This window comes from Trichosurus vulpecula, chromosome 1 (assembly GCF_011100635.1).
Source record: "Trichosurus vulpecula isolate mTriVul1 chromosome 1, mTriVul1.pri, whole genome shotgun sequence".
Classification (NCBI taxonomy): domain Eukaryota; kingdom Metazoa; phylum Chordata; class Mammalia; order Diprotodontia; family Phalangeridae; genus Trichosurus; species Trichosurus vulpecula.
Window position 1 is genome coordinate 522,454,251 of NC_050573.1, and position 17,656 is coordinate 522,471,906.

Genomic DNA, 17,656 nt, shown 5'->3' on the forward strand with positions numbered 1-17,656 from the left:
AGTTGTCTTAAAGGAAGGTAAAGAAGCTGGGAGGCAGAGGATTCCAGACCTGAGGGACAGCCTAAGAAATGACGCTGAGTTAGGAAACGTAATGTTGAATTCAAGGAAGAGCAGGAAGTCACTGGGTTGTACAGTATGTGGCAGCGAACAAAGTGTAAGAAAAGGGAGAGGCAAGTTGGTGAAGGGCTTTAGAAGTGGAGAGATTGGGAGTAATAGCGGGCCATTGGAGTTTATTGAAGGGGGTGGGGTCAATATGGTTAGATCTGCACTTTGTAGAAGGATCACTGGCAGCAGATGGATTGGGGTGGGGGGAGACAAACCAGAAAGCTATTGCAGTGATTCACCAAGTTGGCATTTATGTCAATGGCAAGAAGAGGATATAAGAGAGATGTTGTGAAGGTAGAAAGAAGTATTGGCAACAGTTTGGATATGTGGGGTATGAGTGAGAAGTCAAGGATGATACTAACTTTGTGAGCCTGTATATAGCTTGTTTGTATATATTTGTTCATTTATCTTCCTCATTAGATTGTGAGCTCCTTGGGAGCTGGGAGTTTTTTGCCTCTTTTCTGTATCCCCAGTGCTTAGCATAGTGCCTGACACATAGGTGCTTAATAAATATTATTGACTAATTGATAGTAATAGAGAAGTTGGGAAGAGGAATTTGGTAGGAAAGATGAGTTCTGTTTTTGGACATTTTTAGATGAGTTCAAGATCTACTGGAGCTCAGGAGAGAGATTAGGACTAGATTAGGATCTGGGAATCATCTGCAATCTACAGAGGAGAGAGTATCCAGAAGAAGATGATAAATAGGGTCAAGGGCTACCAACAAGCAAAGAATGGGTATTGAGGCCTTTAAATTTGGCATTTGGTAACTTTGGAGAGAGCGGTTTTAGTTAAATGATGAAGCTGGAAGCCAGATTGTAGAGTTTAGAATTGAATGAGAGGAGAAATAGTAGCTTTCTCAAGGATATAAGCAGATATAAAATGATAGAGAGCTAGAAGGGATCAAATTAGGTTTTTTTTAAAGATGGGGGAGACATGGTTGTGTTTATAGGCAACAGGAAAGGACTAGCACATTGGTAGATATTGAAGATTAGTAAGGTAATGGGGATGATGGAGGGGGCCATGTGTTAGAGAAGATGGGATGGGATCTAGGGTGCGTGTGGAAGGTTTGGCCTTGGCACCTTATCCATTAGAGATTGGAAAGAGGGAGATAGTGCAGGATGATTTTAAGGAGATGAGATGAGGAGGAGGAGGATAGAAAGATTAAATGTCCTCCATTTCTTTGGTAAAGTATGAGGCAACCTACTTAGCTGAAAGGGTAGGGGAAGAGGGTGCTATCCAGGCTTGAGGAGGTTTGAAAGGGTTTGGAACGCTGGCCCTTGGTGAATGAGAGCATGAATTGATTAGAGAGATCTAAAAAAGATTGCCTTGCAGCAGTAAGAGCCCAATTAAGATCATATAAATGCTCTGGTGAGCTAGATCTATTTAGCATAATGGCTTTATTTTTGTGGAGCGTTTTGCTTTTTAACTGGTGTGATTGTGATCTGTCATATTCTAAGGCTTTTTCTCCTTTTTTTTTTTTTTTTTAAGCAATTCTACCCTCCATGATAGAGAAGAAACGAGGTCACATTGTTGTGATTAGCAGCATTCAGGGCAAAATCAGTATTCCTTTTAGATCAGCATGTAAGTATCTCCTCAAATCCTTTATTGAAATCTAACAAGTCCTGTTCAAAGTCCTGCATGCTTCCAACCTGTGAACCCATCAATTAAAGGGAAGGCAAAGAATAATAATGAGCATCCTGGAAGAAATCTTTTAAATGAAGGTAAAAACATTTAATGGAGGAAATATGAAATTCAGTAGCATGATGTGTCCAGAAAAAATCTGAATTGGAAATGTAATAAAAAAAAAAATTCATATCTTTCTCCCTTTATCTACTATTTTGTTATAATTTCCTGTTAGCATGGAACTTACTAGCTACTTTCTAAGTTATCTCTTTAACACTAGATCATTTAATTTTGATGAATTTTCACTTCTAACCATATTCCATTGATTTTGTGTTCACCTAATACAGAATTGAATCAAATAGCATGTCCCATTGCATTATTAATTGTAGTCAAGATTTCACCAATCTCTTGTAATTAGGTTGGAACTGACTAGGCTTAAGGATGCTATCCACTAGGACTCTGCAAAGGATTCTAGGGAGCCCAAATTGGTCCTAGCTTCCTTTAGCAGGATACAGATTACAGCCTTGGTATCTAATTTTGGTTTGGCACTTGAGGCTTGCTGAAAAAATAATCCAGATCTTTCAGGAGCCCTAAAAGTAAGCCAGTCCCTTAAGAATCCTTAGGACTAGACTGAATTCATAGAATCATTGACAATAGGAGTGAATCCCTCACCACCCATCCCCAGCTCATACCCCTTGGAAATCTTGGATCAGGTTAGTCTTAAGCTGCATAGATCTATTGCTAGAGGGCATTTTAAAGGTCACCAAGCCAGCTCCTTCATTTTATAGATGAGTAAACAGATCCAGAGAGACTGTGCCCCAAGACCAGAAAGGTTACTGAGTTGGCGTTTGAATTCAGATCCCAAGACTCCAAGTTTAACACTCCAAGTTCAGCATTCTTTCCACCAAACCATGCTGCCTTCCTATAAAAGTAACTCAACTAAAAACTGATCTGAGGAGTGCAGCCCAGTGCAGTGAATAAAATAACTGTTTAACTTCCTTCATTTGGCTTTCTGTGACCTTTCCTTAGTTTCATAGCCATTTTTATTCCTATCTTCCTGATTGGTAAATAACTCTTTCCTTAGACTTAAAAGATCAGAACATTGTATTTTAGAGAACTCCGAATTTCAGTTGAAAGAGGTATTTGTGCCCTGTTTATGGTTACTGCATTCCTCCTCAGTGCCCCTGGAGCAATGCCCCACAGTCACTTCAGTTGAGAAGCCAAGATGGGCACATTTCTGTAGCAGGTGAATGATTTCTGCAACATTTCTAAATGAAAATACACCAGAGGAAAAGGTTTACAAGATGGAATGCATAAAGAATGAACTTATCTGTTTTAGGGTCAATGTTTCCTTCCCTTTGCGTGTTCCTTATGTGGCCATGTTTTGCAGATGCAGCCTCCAAGCATGCAACCCAAGCATTCTTTGACTGCCTTCGGGCAGAGATGGAACAGCATGAAATTGAAGTGACTGTAATCTGCCCTGGCTATATCCGAACCAATCTCTCTCTCAATGCCCTTACTGCAGATGGCTCCAAATATGGAGGTAAGGAGCAAATTTCCTTATGCTGATAGGAAATGCTGATAGCTGCAAGCCATGTCAAGTCACAAAGTACTGCTTCCTTTGACTATGGGATTCTTGTTTCTTGGTTCCCCAGAATGAAAAGATCCCAGAATTGATTCTTAGATACAAACTCTGACTGGTCTTGAATCACTTTCCGGTGCCTCAGCAAGAGCTTGTGACTCCTGACTAGTCAGGTTTGAGCCATGTGATATCAGATACATTGCCTCGAGAAGGGCCTCTGTGGTGCCTGCAGACCTTGAAAACAGTTAATCCCTAACTTGAAAACTCACCAGACTTCTTATGACTTGAGAATCTGTTAAAACTAATTAAGTTTACAGAATCTGTAAATTGTCATGACCTTAAAGGTGGCATTGTTTTTCCCTTTATGCTTGGGAAATGAAAGAGAACTTCCATGTTGTCACAGCAGATGGCTCCCTCTGAATCTGCTGCTGTTCCAGAGGTTACAAATTGTTGGAAATAATTCTAGTATCCTTGCAAGAGGAAGATTTTTTTCAGACCTTAAAGCTTTTTTTTTTCAGTTGAGAGCAACATCTCAGGTCCTATTTACCTTCAGCAGGCAGTAGAAATAGCATTGAAGCTAATCAACCAGCCTCTGCCTCAGGGTCAGAGTTTAAACCCTGCGCAGCTTTGTCTCCTTGCTGACTCTGAAACATGTCTGTCTGCCTAGACCTGGAAGTACCCACTTTCTCTTTCCTGTCTTCACTGTACTTGGCCTCTTGTCTGTCTAGGTCTACAAGAGCTTGGAGACTTCTCTTGCTTAGTTTGACTTCCAGTCCTGGCTGCCCCTGACATATAGTCACTCATTCTCCTACAATTGAGCAAACACGTCTTTGTTGGTATAAGCTTACTCAGTGTTTTAGTAGGTTGTATAAAGTTGAAAAACACCACAGTCCCTGGCCTCAAGGATCCCGAAGGGGGAATGTGATATGGACGCAAGTAAATGCGATTCAGGGCCGATGAGGGCAAAGGGGAAGTGTCTAGACAAAATGCTCTGAGAAAGAGGAGGAAAATGGAGACATCACTTTGAGCTGGGGGTTAGGCGATGCTTCAGGGAGGACTCGGTGGTACTGAAACTGGTCCTGGAAGGAAGAGAAGGACTTCAGTGGGCAGATGGGCTGTCAATGGGATAATCTCTGCCGAGTCTCATGGGTAGTGTATGCAAATGCACAGAGGTGGAAAAACCCCAAATGAGATAGAAAATAGGAGCAGCAATAATAATAGGGGGTTAGAAAATAGAGTTCATGAGGTGAAAAAATAGAATGAGACTAGAACGACAGGCTGGATCCAGTTTGTTCAATGCCAGGCTGCAGTTCATATTTTCTCTTATGGGCATTAGGGAGCCGCTCAAGATGAGGAGTTTCCATAGTCTGACCCGTGCTTTAGAAGGATAATCTTGGAAGTAATGTAGAGCAGAGTGAATGGGAAAGCGAAGACTTGAAACAGAGACAGCTATGAGAAGAGCGCTATGATGTGTAGTATGGTTGAAAAGCAGCGAGGACCCAAACTGGGGTGGTGATATTAGAGTAGTGGTTGGGAAGGGAGGACAAAGAGAACAAGCATCTGTTATGTGCCAAATACTGTGCTCAGTGATTTATAATACTATCTCATTGGCTCCTCACAACAACCCTGCATGGCATGTACTGTGATGTTACAGGTCCATGTTGCAGTTTGAGGGAGCTGAAGCAGGCCAAGGTTAAGTGAGTTGCCCAGGGTTGCACAGCTGGTAAATATTTGAAGCTGGGTTTGAATTCAGGTCTTCCTGACTTCTGGCCCATTACATCACTTAGAGCAAGATGGATGAAATGAGAGAGAAGAGACTGGAGCTAGAGTCAACAGGATTTGGGATCTAATGGGATGTTATAGATGAGGAAGAGGAAGGAGTTAAAAATGTTTCTGAAATTTTGAGCCAGGGTAACTGGGAGAATGATGGTTCCATCAATATAAAAAAAAAACAGGTAAATTGGGAAAAGGGATTTTTTTTAAAGGGAAAATGATAAATTAAGGTTTGTACATGTAGAGTTAGAGGTACTTATGGGGCATGGAGGGAGTGATTAGTTCAGAATGTAAGGCTGGTGGAGATTCAGGCAGGTATTGAGGCACAGGCTTTTTCTGACACACAAATAACAGAAGTCCATCCTCCCAAGCAAAGCATCTGATAAGATCCATCAATCCATACATACGTATGGGCATACACATATATATTCACATATATACACGTATATTTATATATTTATAAACACTCACATCTAAGCTTGTCACCAGTCAGGAGCCACAACTTTCTTGACTGTCAGAGGCATAAGGTTAGTAGGATTGATACTTAACAAAATTGTTGCCTTGATGGTGTTCTGGGATCATTTTCAAATTAGCAACAATGAATATACTACCATTTACTCATATGAACAGAAATACAATGTGAAAAAATGAGTTCTGACCATCAAATAATATTTACACATAGTCCTTTGGGTGTTCTCCTACCTGTCAGCTAGTCACGTTTCACTTAGAAAACCAACAGATTACCTCTCCTGAGGATGTTTGTACTCTGTGCCCCTTCTTGGTCCTAGGTTTAAACACTGCCTCAAGACACTCGCTTTGCGACTGTTGGCAGGTCAATCCTCTGGAAAAAGAGGAGGATAGACTTGATGCCCTTTCAGGTCCCTTACGTCTTTCCATCTCTGATCTTGTAACAGAACAGCCCTCAATTATAACCTCTAATTCTTAAAATGTTGCTAACTGAATTCTCGGTTGTTGGCTAGTTAGAAGACTAGCCTGAGAACCAGGGCATCCATCTGTGATACTGACTCACAGATGAGCATTAAGGCATATTTAGATTAGATGGAAGAGATGCAGCAAGGCACAGTGACCGGAGAGCTGGCCTCAAAGCCAAGATACCTGCCTCTAATATATACTGGCTGGGAGACCCTGGACAAGTCATTTAATCTTTGAGGACCCAACTTATAAGAATAATAAGGTTTGGGGAGTGGGGTCTAGGTTCCAAAAGCATTTGTTAATCATTTACTTTTACTATTTCTGCACAGGTGTCAGGCACCATACAAAAAAAAATGGTTAAACAAAAGTATGGTAACCATCATTAAAATTAGATTGTTGCAAAGGATTAACTTCTCGCAATTACCTTCTCTGAGCCTTGGTTCCCTCAACTGGGAATCCTGGTAATTGCATTACCTACACTACAAGGTTTCAAAGCAGGTGCCACATAAATGTGAATGCTATTATAGTCAACTCATCTGGGTAAAACTAGTAAGTTGCAGACACAGTGCTGACCTGTATTGTAGAGTGAGTTTTCTCACCTGAAAGTTCACTGTACTCAAGAAATCATATGTCTAGTCCCCATCCTTTCCCTTGGTTAAACAAGTGAAGTCATAAGGCTTGAGGGAGCTTTGAGAGGCCTTTTAGTCTATCCCATGTCTCTAGACAGTATTTAATTAAAATCATAGGATCATAGATTTTCATCTGGAAAGGACCATAGAGGTCATCTAGTACAACTTACTTGTTTTATTTTATTTTATTTCCAACTTCCTCATTTTACAGATAAGGAAACTAAGACCTAGAGAGGTTAAGTGACTTGGCTAAAGTCATTTGGATCTTAATCATCAGAGCTGGGAATCTAACCTGGATCCTCATATTCCAAATCCAGCACCATTTCTACCATACTGTTCTCTCCAATTAGACTGGGAGCTCTCTCACCCCCTCCACTCCCCACTCCACCCTCCCCCCCCACCAAGGGCAGAGACTGTCTTGCACCTTACCAGCACCCCGTAGCTGCTTGATAAACGCTTATTGACTGACTGACTGAAGATAACATAAGACAGAAGGAGATTTCGGTGCCTTTGGTAATCCCTCCCATTAGTCATTTTCCAAAGTTAGGACACCCCATATAAAACATAGGGACTGTTACTGACTCACAGAATTATAGTTTGGAATGACCTTGAGAGTTCATCTAGCCTCTGCTTCTGCCTACAGAAAGATTATGGAGGCCTTTCCTGATCCCCCCTCCCACAGTTGTTATTTGTCTTCCCACCCCCAGAAACTGCTTTGCATAAATTTACTTCTGCTCTCCAGAAGTACTTCTTGTTGAGCCAAGACTATTTTGTTTCTATCCTTGTACCCATAGGGCCTGGCCCAGATCCCATATACACCAAGGGGTTCCCAATTTTGTGAAGGCTTAGGAAAAGGAAAAAGGAAGGCTGCCCAGCCTGTTTTTGTTTTCAGATTTCCAAAAGAGATCTCCCCAAGCACTACTTCCTAACTCTAGGATCCATAGGGACAACTGGCATTTATATAGTGCTTGCTAAACAAAGAACTTTACATACATTGTCTCACGTAATCAATTAATTTAGTAACCATTTATCAAGCATCTGCCATTGAGTAATTGCTTTAAAGCTGAAGAAATCCTAAGAGAGACGGATTCCTCTACCCTAGCAAAGGAAGAGCTCATGCAATCACAGGGCAATTGGCGAACCCATGAATGAATGACCTGGAGATGTTTAGCCAGGAGAAGAAAAGCATTAGTGGAGACTGGATCAACCATGTTCAAGCATTTGAAGGCTTGTCCTGGGGAAGAGGGATTTAATCTATTCAATTTAACTCTAGCAGCCAGAGCTAGGAGCAATGGGAAAGTTAAAAGTGTAGTTCTAAGCTTGATGTAAGTACGAACTTCTTAACAATTAAAGCTTTTCACATATGGAATGGGCTGCTTCAGGAGATAAAAGGAAGGGGAAGTTAAGTGGTGAGGTGATAGTATAAAGGGGGTGGGAGAAGAGAGGGGGCAGGGCCAACAGAACCTGCCTTCAGGGGGACTAGAGTTCAAATATGACCCCAGGCTCCTCCTAGCTGTGTGCCCTGGGCAATTAACTTCTGTCTGCCTCAGTTTCCTCATCTGTAAAATGGGGGTGATAATAATAGCGCCTACCTACCAGGTTTGTTGTGAGATCAAATGAAATTGAGGTGCAAACGATGACGTGCATGGTGTGCGGGTGTGGGTGTGATGGGGTCATCTGGAAAGAATTGCTCAGACTGTCTCCAAATCAACTCAAGATATTTATTCCGGGTAACACACCAAGCAGAAACAGCTTCCCCCTCCCCTCCCTCCATCAGGAGAACCTGCCATAGGTGGGGAGATGAGGTAATCAAGGACAGAAAGGTGGACAGGAAGGTGAGGTGACCAGGGATTTGTAGGCAAGGGGGCCATGGTATTTCAGAGTTTTGAGCATATCTAGGCACATCATTCCATAGTTCAGCCCATTTGCCCAGGGTGCAGGGGCCCCTGTCAGTTGGTATTTCATTGACCAGCCTATTTGAATCTCATTATTAAGTGCTATATAAGTGTTAGCTATCAGGGGCAGCTAGGTGGCACAGTGAATAGAACACCAGCCTTGGAGTCAGGAGGACCTGAGTTCAGATTCAGCCTCAGACACTTGACACATTTATGTATTAGGAGGGCAGAGTTTATAATTTCAAAGAGGATCATATATATGTCTGAAAGGTTTGGAACCGCCGGATATAAGAAACTCTCAAAGTAGGAGGCAGAAGAATCAAAGCATATATTTAGGCTCCACAGTAACCAACCCATGAACCAGCATCCCCATTCTGATATATTGATCAAAAGCTTCCAGGCCCAATAAGTCCACCTCACAAGAGTAACCAGGAGGCCACAGAGAAGCATGATAGTGTACAGCAAAATCATATACATGCTTCCCCTCTATGGTAAAAAGATTACTGACTGGCCTCAAGTCCTTGTTCAGCTTCCTCCCGTAGGTCAGCTCCGCTACTGGCAGCTCCTGCTTCAGTTTTGGCTGTGGCTGTAGCTGTAGCAGCCTCTGGCGCCAACGGAAGCTGTTTTTAACCATCTGGCTTCTGCGGGGGTGTAAGGTACGCTGGGGAAAGCACAGATTCTTTCGATCAGCTTAAGCAAGGGAAGTAAGGTGAAGAGGCTGACAAGCTTACTCCAATCCAACATACAAACAGCATTCAGTTAGTTCAGGGGAAAAAGCCAAACTAGTCAAGGGCACTTGTTGACTAAGTGCTAAGGAGCCCATTTTTGGTTACCAACACAACTTACTAGCTGTGTAACCTTGGGCAAGTCACTTAACCCCAATTGCCCTGCCTTCCCTCCTAAAAAGAAGAGTGTTAGCTATTATTATTATTAAAAGTTAGCCCCTAGACTCCCTAGACAAAAGGTCTTCCAGGGGAGACTGGGATTATTATTTATATCTTAGATACTTGGGAGGGTGAAGGGGCAGTGAGGATGTTATTGCCCAGGTAGACATAGATGGCATCCAAAGGTCCCTTCCAGTTCTGAGATTCTGTGTTTGACTCTGCAGGACACTTTGCTAAATGTTGAAGATATAAAGACAAAAATGAAAAATAATCCCTACCCTCAGTAAGTATGTTCTAGCCAGGGATACAACATGTTTACAGATAGGTAAATGCTGATGATTTGAGGAAGAGAGGACTAAAAACCAGATTTATCAGGAAAGGCTTTCTGTAGGAGGCAGCACATGAGTTGAGCATTTAAGAAAACTAGGGTTTCTTGGAATTAAGGAGGGGTATGCCTTCAACATATGGGGAACAGCCTGTGCAAAGTCCTGGAGGTGGGACATGGAATGCCAAGTTTGAAGAACAGCAAGTAGATTGGTCTGACTGGGATGGAGAGTATGTGAAAGGGCAGTGATGGTGATAGAAAGCTAGGCTGGGGCCAGATTGTGAAGGGATTTAAAAATCACATGGAGAAGCTTGTACTCTATCTCAGAGGCAGTAGGGAGCCACTGACAATTCTTGAGCAAGGGGAATCACATGGGAATATCTGTGCCTTAGGAAGATTATTTTGCTATCTGTGTTGGGGGATGCTTTGGAGAAGAAAGACCCGAAGGAAGGAGACCAGTTGAGAAGTTATTGCAGTGGTCCATAAGAGACATGATGAAGACTTGAACTGAAGGTGGTGGCCTTGTGAAGAGGTAGAAAGAAGGGGCGGAGAGATGTGGTGGAGGTGGTATCAACAAGGGTGAAGAGAGGTCCGAGAGAGCTTAAGGTCACTCCAGGATTTCACACCTGGGGTACTGGAAGGATGACGGGTATCCTCAGCAGAAAGGGGGACATTTGCAGGAGGAGGCAAGATAATAGGTCTGTTTGGGACACATTAAGTTTGAGGTGACTATTAAACATGTCCACCAGGCAGTCTGTGATATGGAACGAGAGCTTGGGAGAGTTTAGGCTTGGATCCATAAACTCGAGTCATCTGCAGGCTCCAAGTGATAGGAACTTCTTAGAGCTAACCAGCCTCCTTGCTGCTGCAAAATCCTTGTCTGCCCTTTGTATCCCCACTAGAGGTGAAGTACAGCTGGCCATTGCCTAACATGGCCTTTTCTCATCTAGGCTTTGATTAATTTCAGTTTCCTTAACCCTCCAACACAGGTCTTATTTTCTAGCCCTTGTCTCCCCCTCCCCCTGCTTTTGCCCTTCTCACTTTTCTGTATTGTCCATATCCATCCCATCATCCAGAAGCTAGAACTTATCATCATGGTAAGGTTCTGAGCGTAAGATAATAATTAGCACAAAGAAGAATCAGTAACATGAATTCAAGAAGATTTCCAAAATGCTTTCTTTAAGAAGTATGAACAAAAATGCCGCCAGCTTTATATTGTAGTGACTACTGAGTGTGCATATTTAGTTGTGATATGTAGGGTTTAGCTTAATTCTGTCTATGAAAAAGGAAAGTCTGTTATTTGTTGACCCCCACCCAGTATGGTACTGACTTCCAAAATTACAGCTCTGTATTACCAATTGTAGTCAGCTTGTTTTCCACGGCAACTCTTCTGTCTTTTTAAGTCATACTTATAGGTCCTTTCCTGTCTTAAATTTGGGTGAACTATTTTTCTTCCACAGATAGCGCTTACAAGGGGCACTTAGAATTTTGTTTTTATCTCCCAGGTGCTGGGCATACCTCTCTAGATGCTTTTTCTTTCATCACTCATGCCAACAATGAAAACATTAAATGGCAGCAGCTCCTGTGGAACACTATTCTTGAGACTGAATAGGTTTCATTCTAGTACCTAATAGGTACTAGATAATAATAGGCAGCTAGGGGCACAGTCAATAGAGCATTGGGCCTGGAGTCACCCTGAGTTCAAGTGGGACCTCAGACACTTACCAGCTGTATGGCCCTGGGCAAGTCACTTAACTTTTCTTCACCTCAGTTTCCTTATTTGTAAAATGGGGATAATCACACTTATCTCACAAAGTTGTTGTGAGAATCCAATGAGATAACATCTGTAAAGTGCTTAGCACAGGGCCTGGCACATAGTAAGCTAAATGTAAGCTGTTATTATTGTTATTAATACATTGATAAATGAGATTATAGCCAGCCTGTTTAGGGTACAAATCTTTAGCCAGGTGGGGACTTTCTTGGATTATTGAATAGTGTAGGATAGTCTGGTGATCATCTGAATCTTTTTTTTTTTTAAATAAGGAAAGAAAAACTGTAGAACATTTGTCCTGGAAGGAATCTTGTGACTTGCCCAAGGTCACAGGTAAATGAAGCCAGTGGTGAAAGCATGAACCAAATACAGATGGGCTGAGCTTCAGTAAACTCTTTCCTGTTGGGATGTGGACCAGCTAGCTGGTGCTTCCTGCCCTAGCATGTGGCCCAAAGAACCGCAGAATGGTGGTAACCCTCACCCACCTCCTGAGGCACAAGTAGCCTCCTCATAGGAAATTTAACCAGCTGGTCTTTCTTCGAGTTGATGGAAAGCTTTATGTACTAGGATTTCTGACTTTATCTTTTAGTTACGGATAAGACCACGGCCGGAGGCAGAAGTCCTGCAGAGGTGGCTCAGGCCGTTCTCACAGCTGTGGGGAAGAAGAAGAAGGAAGTGATGGTGGCAGACCTGCTGCCATGTTTGGCCATCTCCCTGAGAACTCTGTCTCCTCGGCTCTTCTTCTATCTCATGGCAATGAGAGCCAGAAAGCAAAGGAAAGCAAAGGACTCTTAGTCTTACTTCAGAGAGGCTTCATTCAAGACCACGCATGTGCCCCCCTGATCTTGGTTTGATAGTGGTATGTGCAGCAGTTGAGCTAATGGAAACATTAAAGGGTCTGAGCAGTGGGGAAGCTGGTAGAACTGTTTGCTGCGGGTCACTGGGTAGCCTCTTGTGGCAGGGAAAAGGAACTAAGGAAATTATGCTGAGCTCACAAGGGAAGGGGATGCATGTCTTTAATTGTGAAAAAAATGAATGGGACTAGCCAGAGTCTGATGGCCATGGTAAGTGCCTGCTGGAGAAAGCACATCTCCTGCCACTTCCAGGTTGCCAATTTTGCTCTCTCCTGTCAATCAGCACAGTCCTTTGAGTCAAAAGGAATATCAGGATTTCTGTTCCAGTGGTTTGACAAGCCTTGGCTTATCAAAAATTACTCAAACTGTTAATCTTCAGCATACAACTCATCCCTAATCCCTCCTGGAAGGCTCTATACATTTGAAAAATATTTCTTCTGTCATTATACAGAATTGTTCAACTGTTTTTGGTTCTGACCTGTGAATTCTGGGGAGCGAGGAACTCTAGGTGTGGATATTCCTTCCACTGATCAGGCAACTTATTCTTAGACAGTTGCTGTGGGTACTGAGAAGTCTTAAGTAACTTGTCCATGCTATTGTCTATCAGAAGCAGGACTAGAACTCAGGTCTTCTGACTCCAAAGTCAGCTAAGGTGCTCAACATGATGCTGCCTCGTATTCAACTCTTTTGCAGTGTCTTAGCATTTAACCTGTATGGTGTACTGACACTGGACTTAGGAGCTTCTAACATATCCTAGATTTTATTGAAATTGGAATTTCAGAGAAATGCCAGGTTCATCCCCACCCAACATGGTACCATAACAAATATAAGGTGGCAAATAATTGAGAATACAGCAATAGAAATTGAGTATTAGCTACTGGCGACAATGCCTGGCTTGGCTACAGTCCAAAAGCAAGAATTCAGAAATATTATTTGCTAAGGGAATAAATCTGAAAGCCGGCGACATCTAGTCTTTTGGAGGATGCAGCCAATACGGAGTATTTGCCCTTTGGCTACCACAGAAGTAAAATTAGCCACATTCCAAGTTGGGTAAAGACTTACTACATAGTTACAATTCCTGAGAAGGAGAGTTTGGGTTTGTTTTCCTACCTCCCCCAAACCAAGGGGTCCTGGACATTCCAGGGATTCTTGGTTGTGCTATGGATGCAGATAAAATGGGAAGTGGTTCTCTTCCTACCCCAGAATACTTGCAGACACTTAAACTTACTGTCATAGAGGGGAGAACTTTAACAGTTTTCTTCTCAGTAGGGGATGATTCTGGCGGGTAAGTGGAACAAACCAAGACAGTGATCCGTAACCCAGAGACCTTGATGCCAGTTAAGATTCCTGACCCCAATCTTAACAAAATAAAAATTTCCGGTCATTTTTTTTCCTCTCACTAGTGGTGAATGTGACCATATTGTTACATTGTCCTGTATATCTGCAATATTAAATAAAGCCATTTACAAGTAGCGGGTAGTGCTTTTTTTCATCAATGTTTAAAGCTCCATACTCTGCTCAAATGCTGGTGACCATGAAGAAAGTGTTATGTTGATAAAGGTGGTTGTTTGGAGTGTTTAAGACAAGCTAGGACTAGAAAGGTCCATCTAGTCCTTATCTGCAGATATTTGTTGGAACACTGAGCTTTGAGAAAAAGTTAGGGGTAAAGATGAAAGCATCGAAATAGCACTGCAATCCACTACTCAGGTTTAACTTGAGATGGGTTTACAAGCCACTTGACCTGCCACCTTGTAACAATTAAAGCTGTGAGCTCCCTCTTCTCCCCTCCCTCATCTCCTATCACTTTTGCCACTATCTGTTTCTTCACCCCTGTCTCACAGGAAGAGGTGAGAGCTCCTCACTCCTTCTCAAGGCTAATACCTCTTCCTTACACAGGTGGTGCCTTCCCATCCTGTCTCCTCTGACAGCCTCCCTGTCATTCCCATTCTATTTTCCCCCTTATGAAAACTGCTCTCTCCAGTGTTACCCTAGTTGACAAATCCAATGGCCTTTTCTCAGTGCTTAGTCTCATGGTGACCTCAAGGCTTTGACAATGATCACCCTCTCCTGATACTTTTCTTCTCTAGGTTTTTGAGACACCCTTCCTCTCTTGGTTTTCCTGTCAGACCATTCCTCAGTCTCCTTAATTAGATCCTTCTCCAGATCACGCTTTCTAATTGTTGGTATTCCTCAGAGTTCCATCCTTGGCTCTCTTCCCTTCTTCCACAATACTAGGTGATCACACCAGCTCCTATGGGTTTAATTACCAGCTCTATGCTGATAATTCCCAAATCTACTTTTCCTGCCCCAGCCTCTCTACTGGCCTCTTACTCTCGCATCTCCAGCTGCCTTTTAGACATCTCAAACTGGATATCCATCTTAATCTTACCATGTCCAAAACTGAACTCTTTATGCCACCCCACCAAGTTCTCCCCTCCTCCTACCTTACTTTTCTATAGAGGGCAACATCCTCCTCCCAGTCCCTCAGGCTCACAACCTAGAAATCATCTGTGACTCTTCACTGTCTCTCAACCCCCATATCCAATCTGTTGCCAAGGCCTGTCGATTCTACCTTTGCAATATCTCAGATACACCCCATCTCTCCTAAAACTGTCACCGAGTGCAGGCCTCCATCACCTCATACCGGGGTTACTACAGTAGCCTACTAGTGAGTCCACAGGCCCCCCAAGTCTCTCCCCACTCCAATCCATTTAACCATTTAAATGTTTTTAAATTAATGCAGGTCCAACCATGACCATTCCCCTACTCAACTTCCAGGCTTTGTTTGGGCATTCAAAGCCTTTTATGATTATCTAGTCCCCTCCTACCTTCCCAGTCTCCTTAGTGACACTGGCCTCCAGGCTGTTCCAGGAACAAAACATTCCATCCCTCAGATTGTCCCACCATACCTAGCACTCTCCCACCTCAGTGGCTACTGACTTCCCCTTCTCCAGCTTCCTCCCCATCTCCTCTTCATTCTCTATTTCCTATTTGTCCTACCTGTAGCTTACTTTGTAAATTTGTGCGCGAATTGTCTGCCCCTTAGACTGTGATCTCCTTAAGGGCTGGTACTGTCTTTTCCCTGTTTTTGTTTCCGCAGCACTTGGCACGTAATGTAGGCACTTAATACCAAAATGTTTATCATTCAGGCCTGAAATTACATGGGGAAGAAGCTGAGCTCCAATTTACTCAAGGCTAATTGCTTTAGGATAACATGGGATAAAGTTTTCATGGTGTTAAATCAAATGAAGAGTTGTAACAGGACTTTTTGAAAAGACAAAGCCCTTTGCCATTATCTTTAGAAGATGCAAGCTCAGAGGGGCTGCTACCCGTAAGTGAATTTTTCTGAACTGTTTATGGCTCATCATTCAGATTCCACAAAGTTCCATGCTCCTGGGATTGAACGTGTTTTTTTCTAATGACCACGTAAAAACCATTAACTTGCCAACAGCAGAAAAGGTTGATGCTACTTCTGTCCAACAAGGCAGCATGGTTCCAACTCTCTTCACAATCAAACCATCCTATTTTCTGGATTATAAGAACTCTTCCACAAATTTCCACCAAAAAAAAAATTTTTTTAAGCATAATTTACAAACTATAGATACTCATCCAGGTTCAAGTTTCCCACATTCTTCTTAATAAAGCCCTACTTATTTTCCTTCTCCAGCTATCGAATATTTATTGCAGTATCACCACCTTTTTATTGACCCCCCCAAATTAGTAAAGTCTTCCTGTATAGCTGGCTAAACTAGGCTTCTGGAGAACCGAAAATTACATACGAAGTTCATTAGCTATCAGTTTTCTCAAACAGCTTTAAAGTTAAAGACTTTGAAATGTTAGTTGCATGAAGGCAGCAACTTCAATTAATGTTTTGTTCAGTAAGTGATGACAGTGAAGTGAAACCATGGGGTTGGAAAATTTGCCAAGGGACATCTACAAGCTGGAATAGGTCCAGGAGGATGACCAGGACGAGAAGCACCATGCCCTACTAGGTTTGGCTGAAGAAACTAAAAACATTAATTTGGAAAGAAGAGAACACTGGGAGGGGGGAGTAAAATGATAGAGCAATGATAGCTGTCAAGTGTTTAAAGAGCTGTCATGTGAAAGAGGCATTACATTTGTTTTGCTTGGCCCCAGAAGACAGAATTAGGAGCAATGGGTTGAAGCCCCAGAAAGGAAAAAAAAATCTTAATTATGACAGTCCTAAGTACCATGTGCTTTCCTCAGGAGATAATGGATTTCCCTGCCATCATTGGTAGCTTCCCCCTGTTCAGAGACTTAGAAAAGTCTGCTGGCTAAGATTCAGATTAGTTCAGATAAACTCAAAAGGGCCCTTCCTACTAAAACTCTAGGTAACTAAGATTTACATGCATAAAGCAGGAAGCTTCATTCTTCTCAAAATGCCAAAGAAAAAAAGTAGATTGATCCGTATCACTCATGTGGGTCAAATCATTAATTTGTGCCTTAGTTTCCTCATTTGTAAAAAGGATACTTGCAACAATTTAATAAAGTCATTCTGAGGCTCAAATAATGTATATAAAGTGCTTTGAAGCAACCAAGTATTATAGAAACATCAATGATATGTTCTCTATGAGCCATTCCCCGCAAAATGCAAAAATTCACACTAGACTGACATTACCACGGTCTACAACTAACACCGGATTGGTACACAACTTCAGTTCTATCGGGCATGGCTGTTATGCTGGGCCCCATCTCTAGAAATTCAAAAATTACCGCTACAAATGAAGTTTTAAAAAACCTCCTAAATGAGGATGAGATAAAATGGTTAACCCTTATATTAGGTAACAGAATTTGCTATGGTCTAGTATAGCAGATGCCAAGATAAGATATTTTCAAGTTTCCTTATTGATGAGGTCCATTACTTATGTAGACACCAAGGATTAAAACTTCTGGTCTTCCTGTTAACAAAAGTGACAAATTCAGTCTGCCTGGCTACAGAAAATGTAAATAGCATAGTTTCAGAATTTGGGTTATTCTCTTAACAAAAGATACCTTGTTAGATGCTGCTTGGGAAGTAGTGATAAAACAAACAGACCTGTTTACACAGCTTCTATTTCAAGGGTAAGAGCTTCTGCCTAACACCTCAGCTGGCAAAAGTGATCTTCCATTGCTCAAGCAAAGGCCTATCTACTTCAAGCCACCACACTACCTGAAATTCGATTTGCAGGCACCAACATTTCCAAACAGGGTGAGTGGCTCCCTTCCCAAGTTAGGGCCTGTTACATAAACATTTGTCATTCAAGCAAAACAGGATTTCCAAG

At 42.2% G+C, this 17,656-nt stretch overlaps 1 protein-coding gene across 1 annotated transcript in view; it reads left to right on the forward strand.

The window, feature by feature from the left end:
- Positions 1–13,846, forward strand: part of DHRS7B (dehydrogenase/reductase 7B) — a 67,843-nt gene extending 53,997 nt beyond the window's left edge. The window contains exons 5-7 of the mRNA XM_036742252.1: positions 1,594–1,686; positions 3,119–3,271; positions 12,110–13,846. Coding sequence (XP_036598147.1) covers positions 1,594–1,686; positions 3,119–3,271; positions 12,110–12,315 — 452 coding nt within the window. The 3' untranslated portion in view covers positions 12,316–13,846. The remainder of the gene's footprint in view (positions 1–1,593; positions 1,687–3,118; positions 3,272–12,109) is intronic.
- The last annotated feature ends 3,810 nt before the right edge of the window (positions 13,847–17,656 follow it).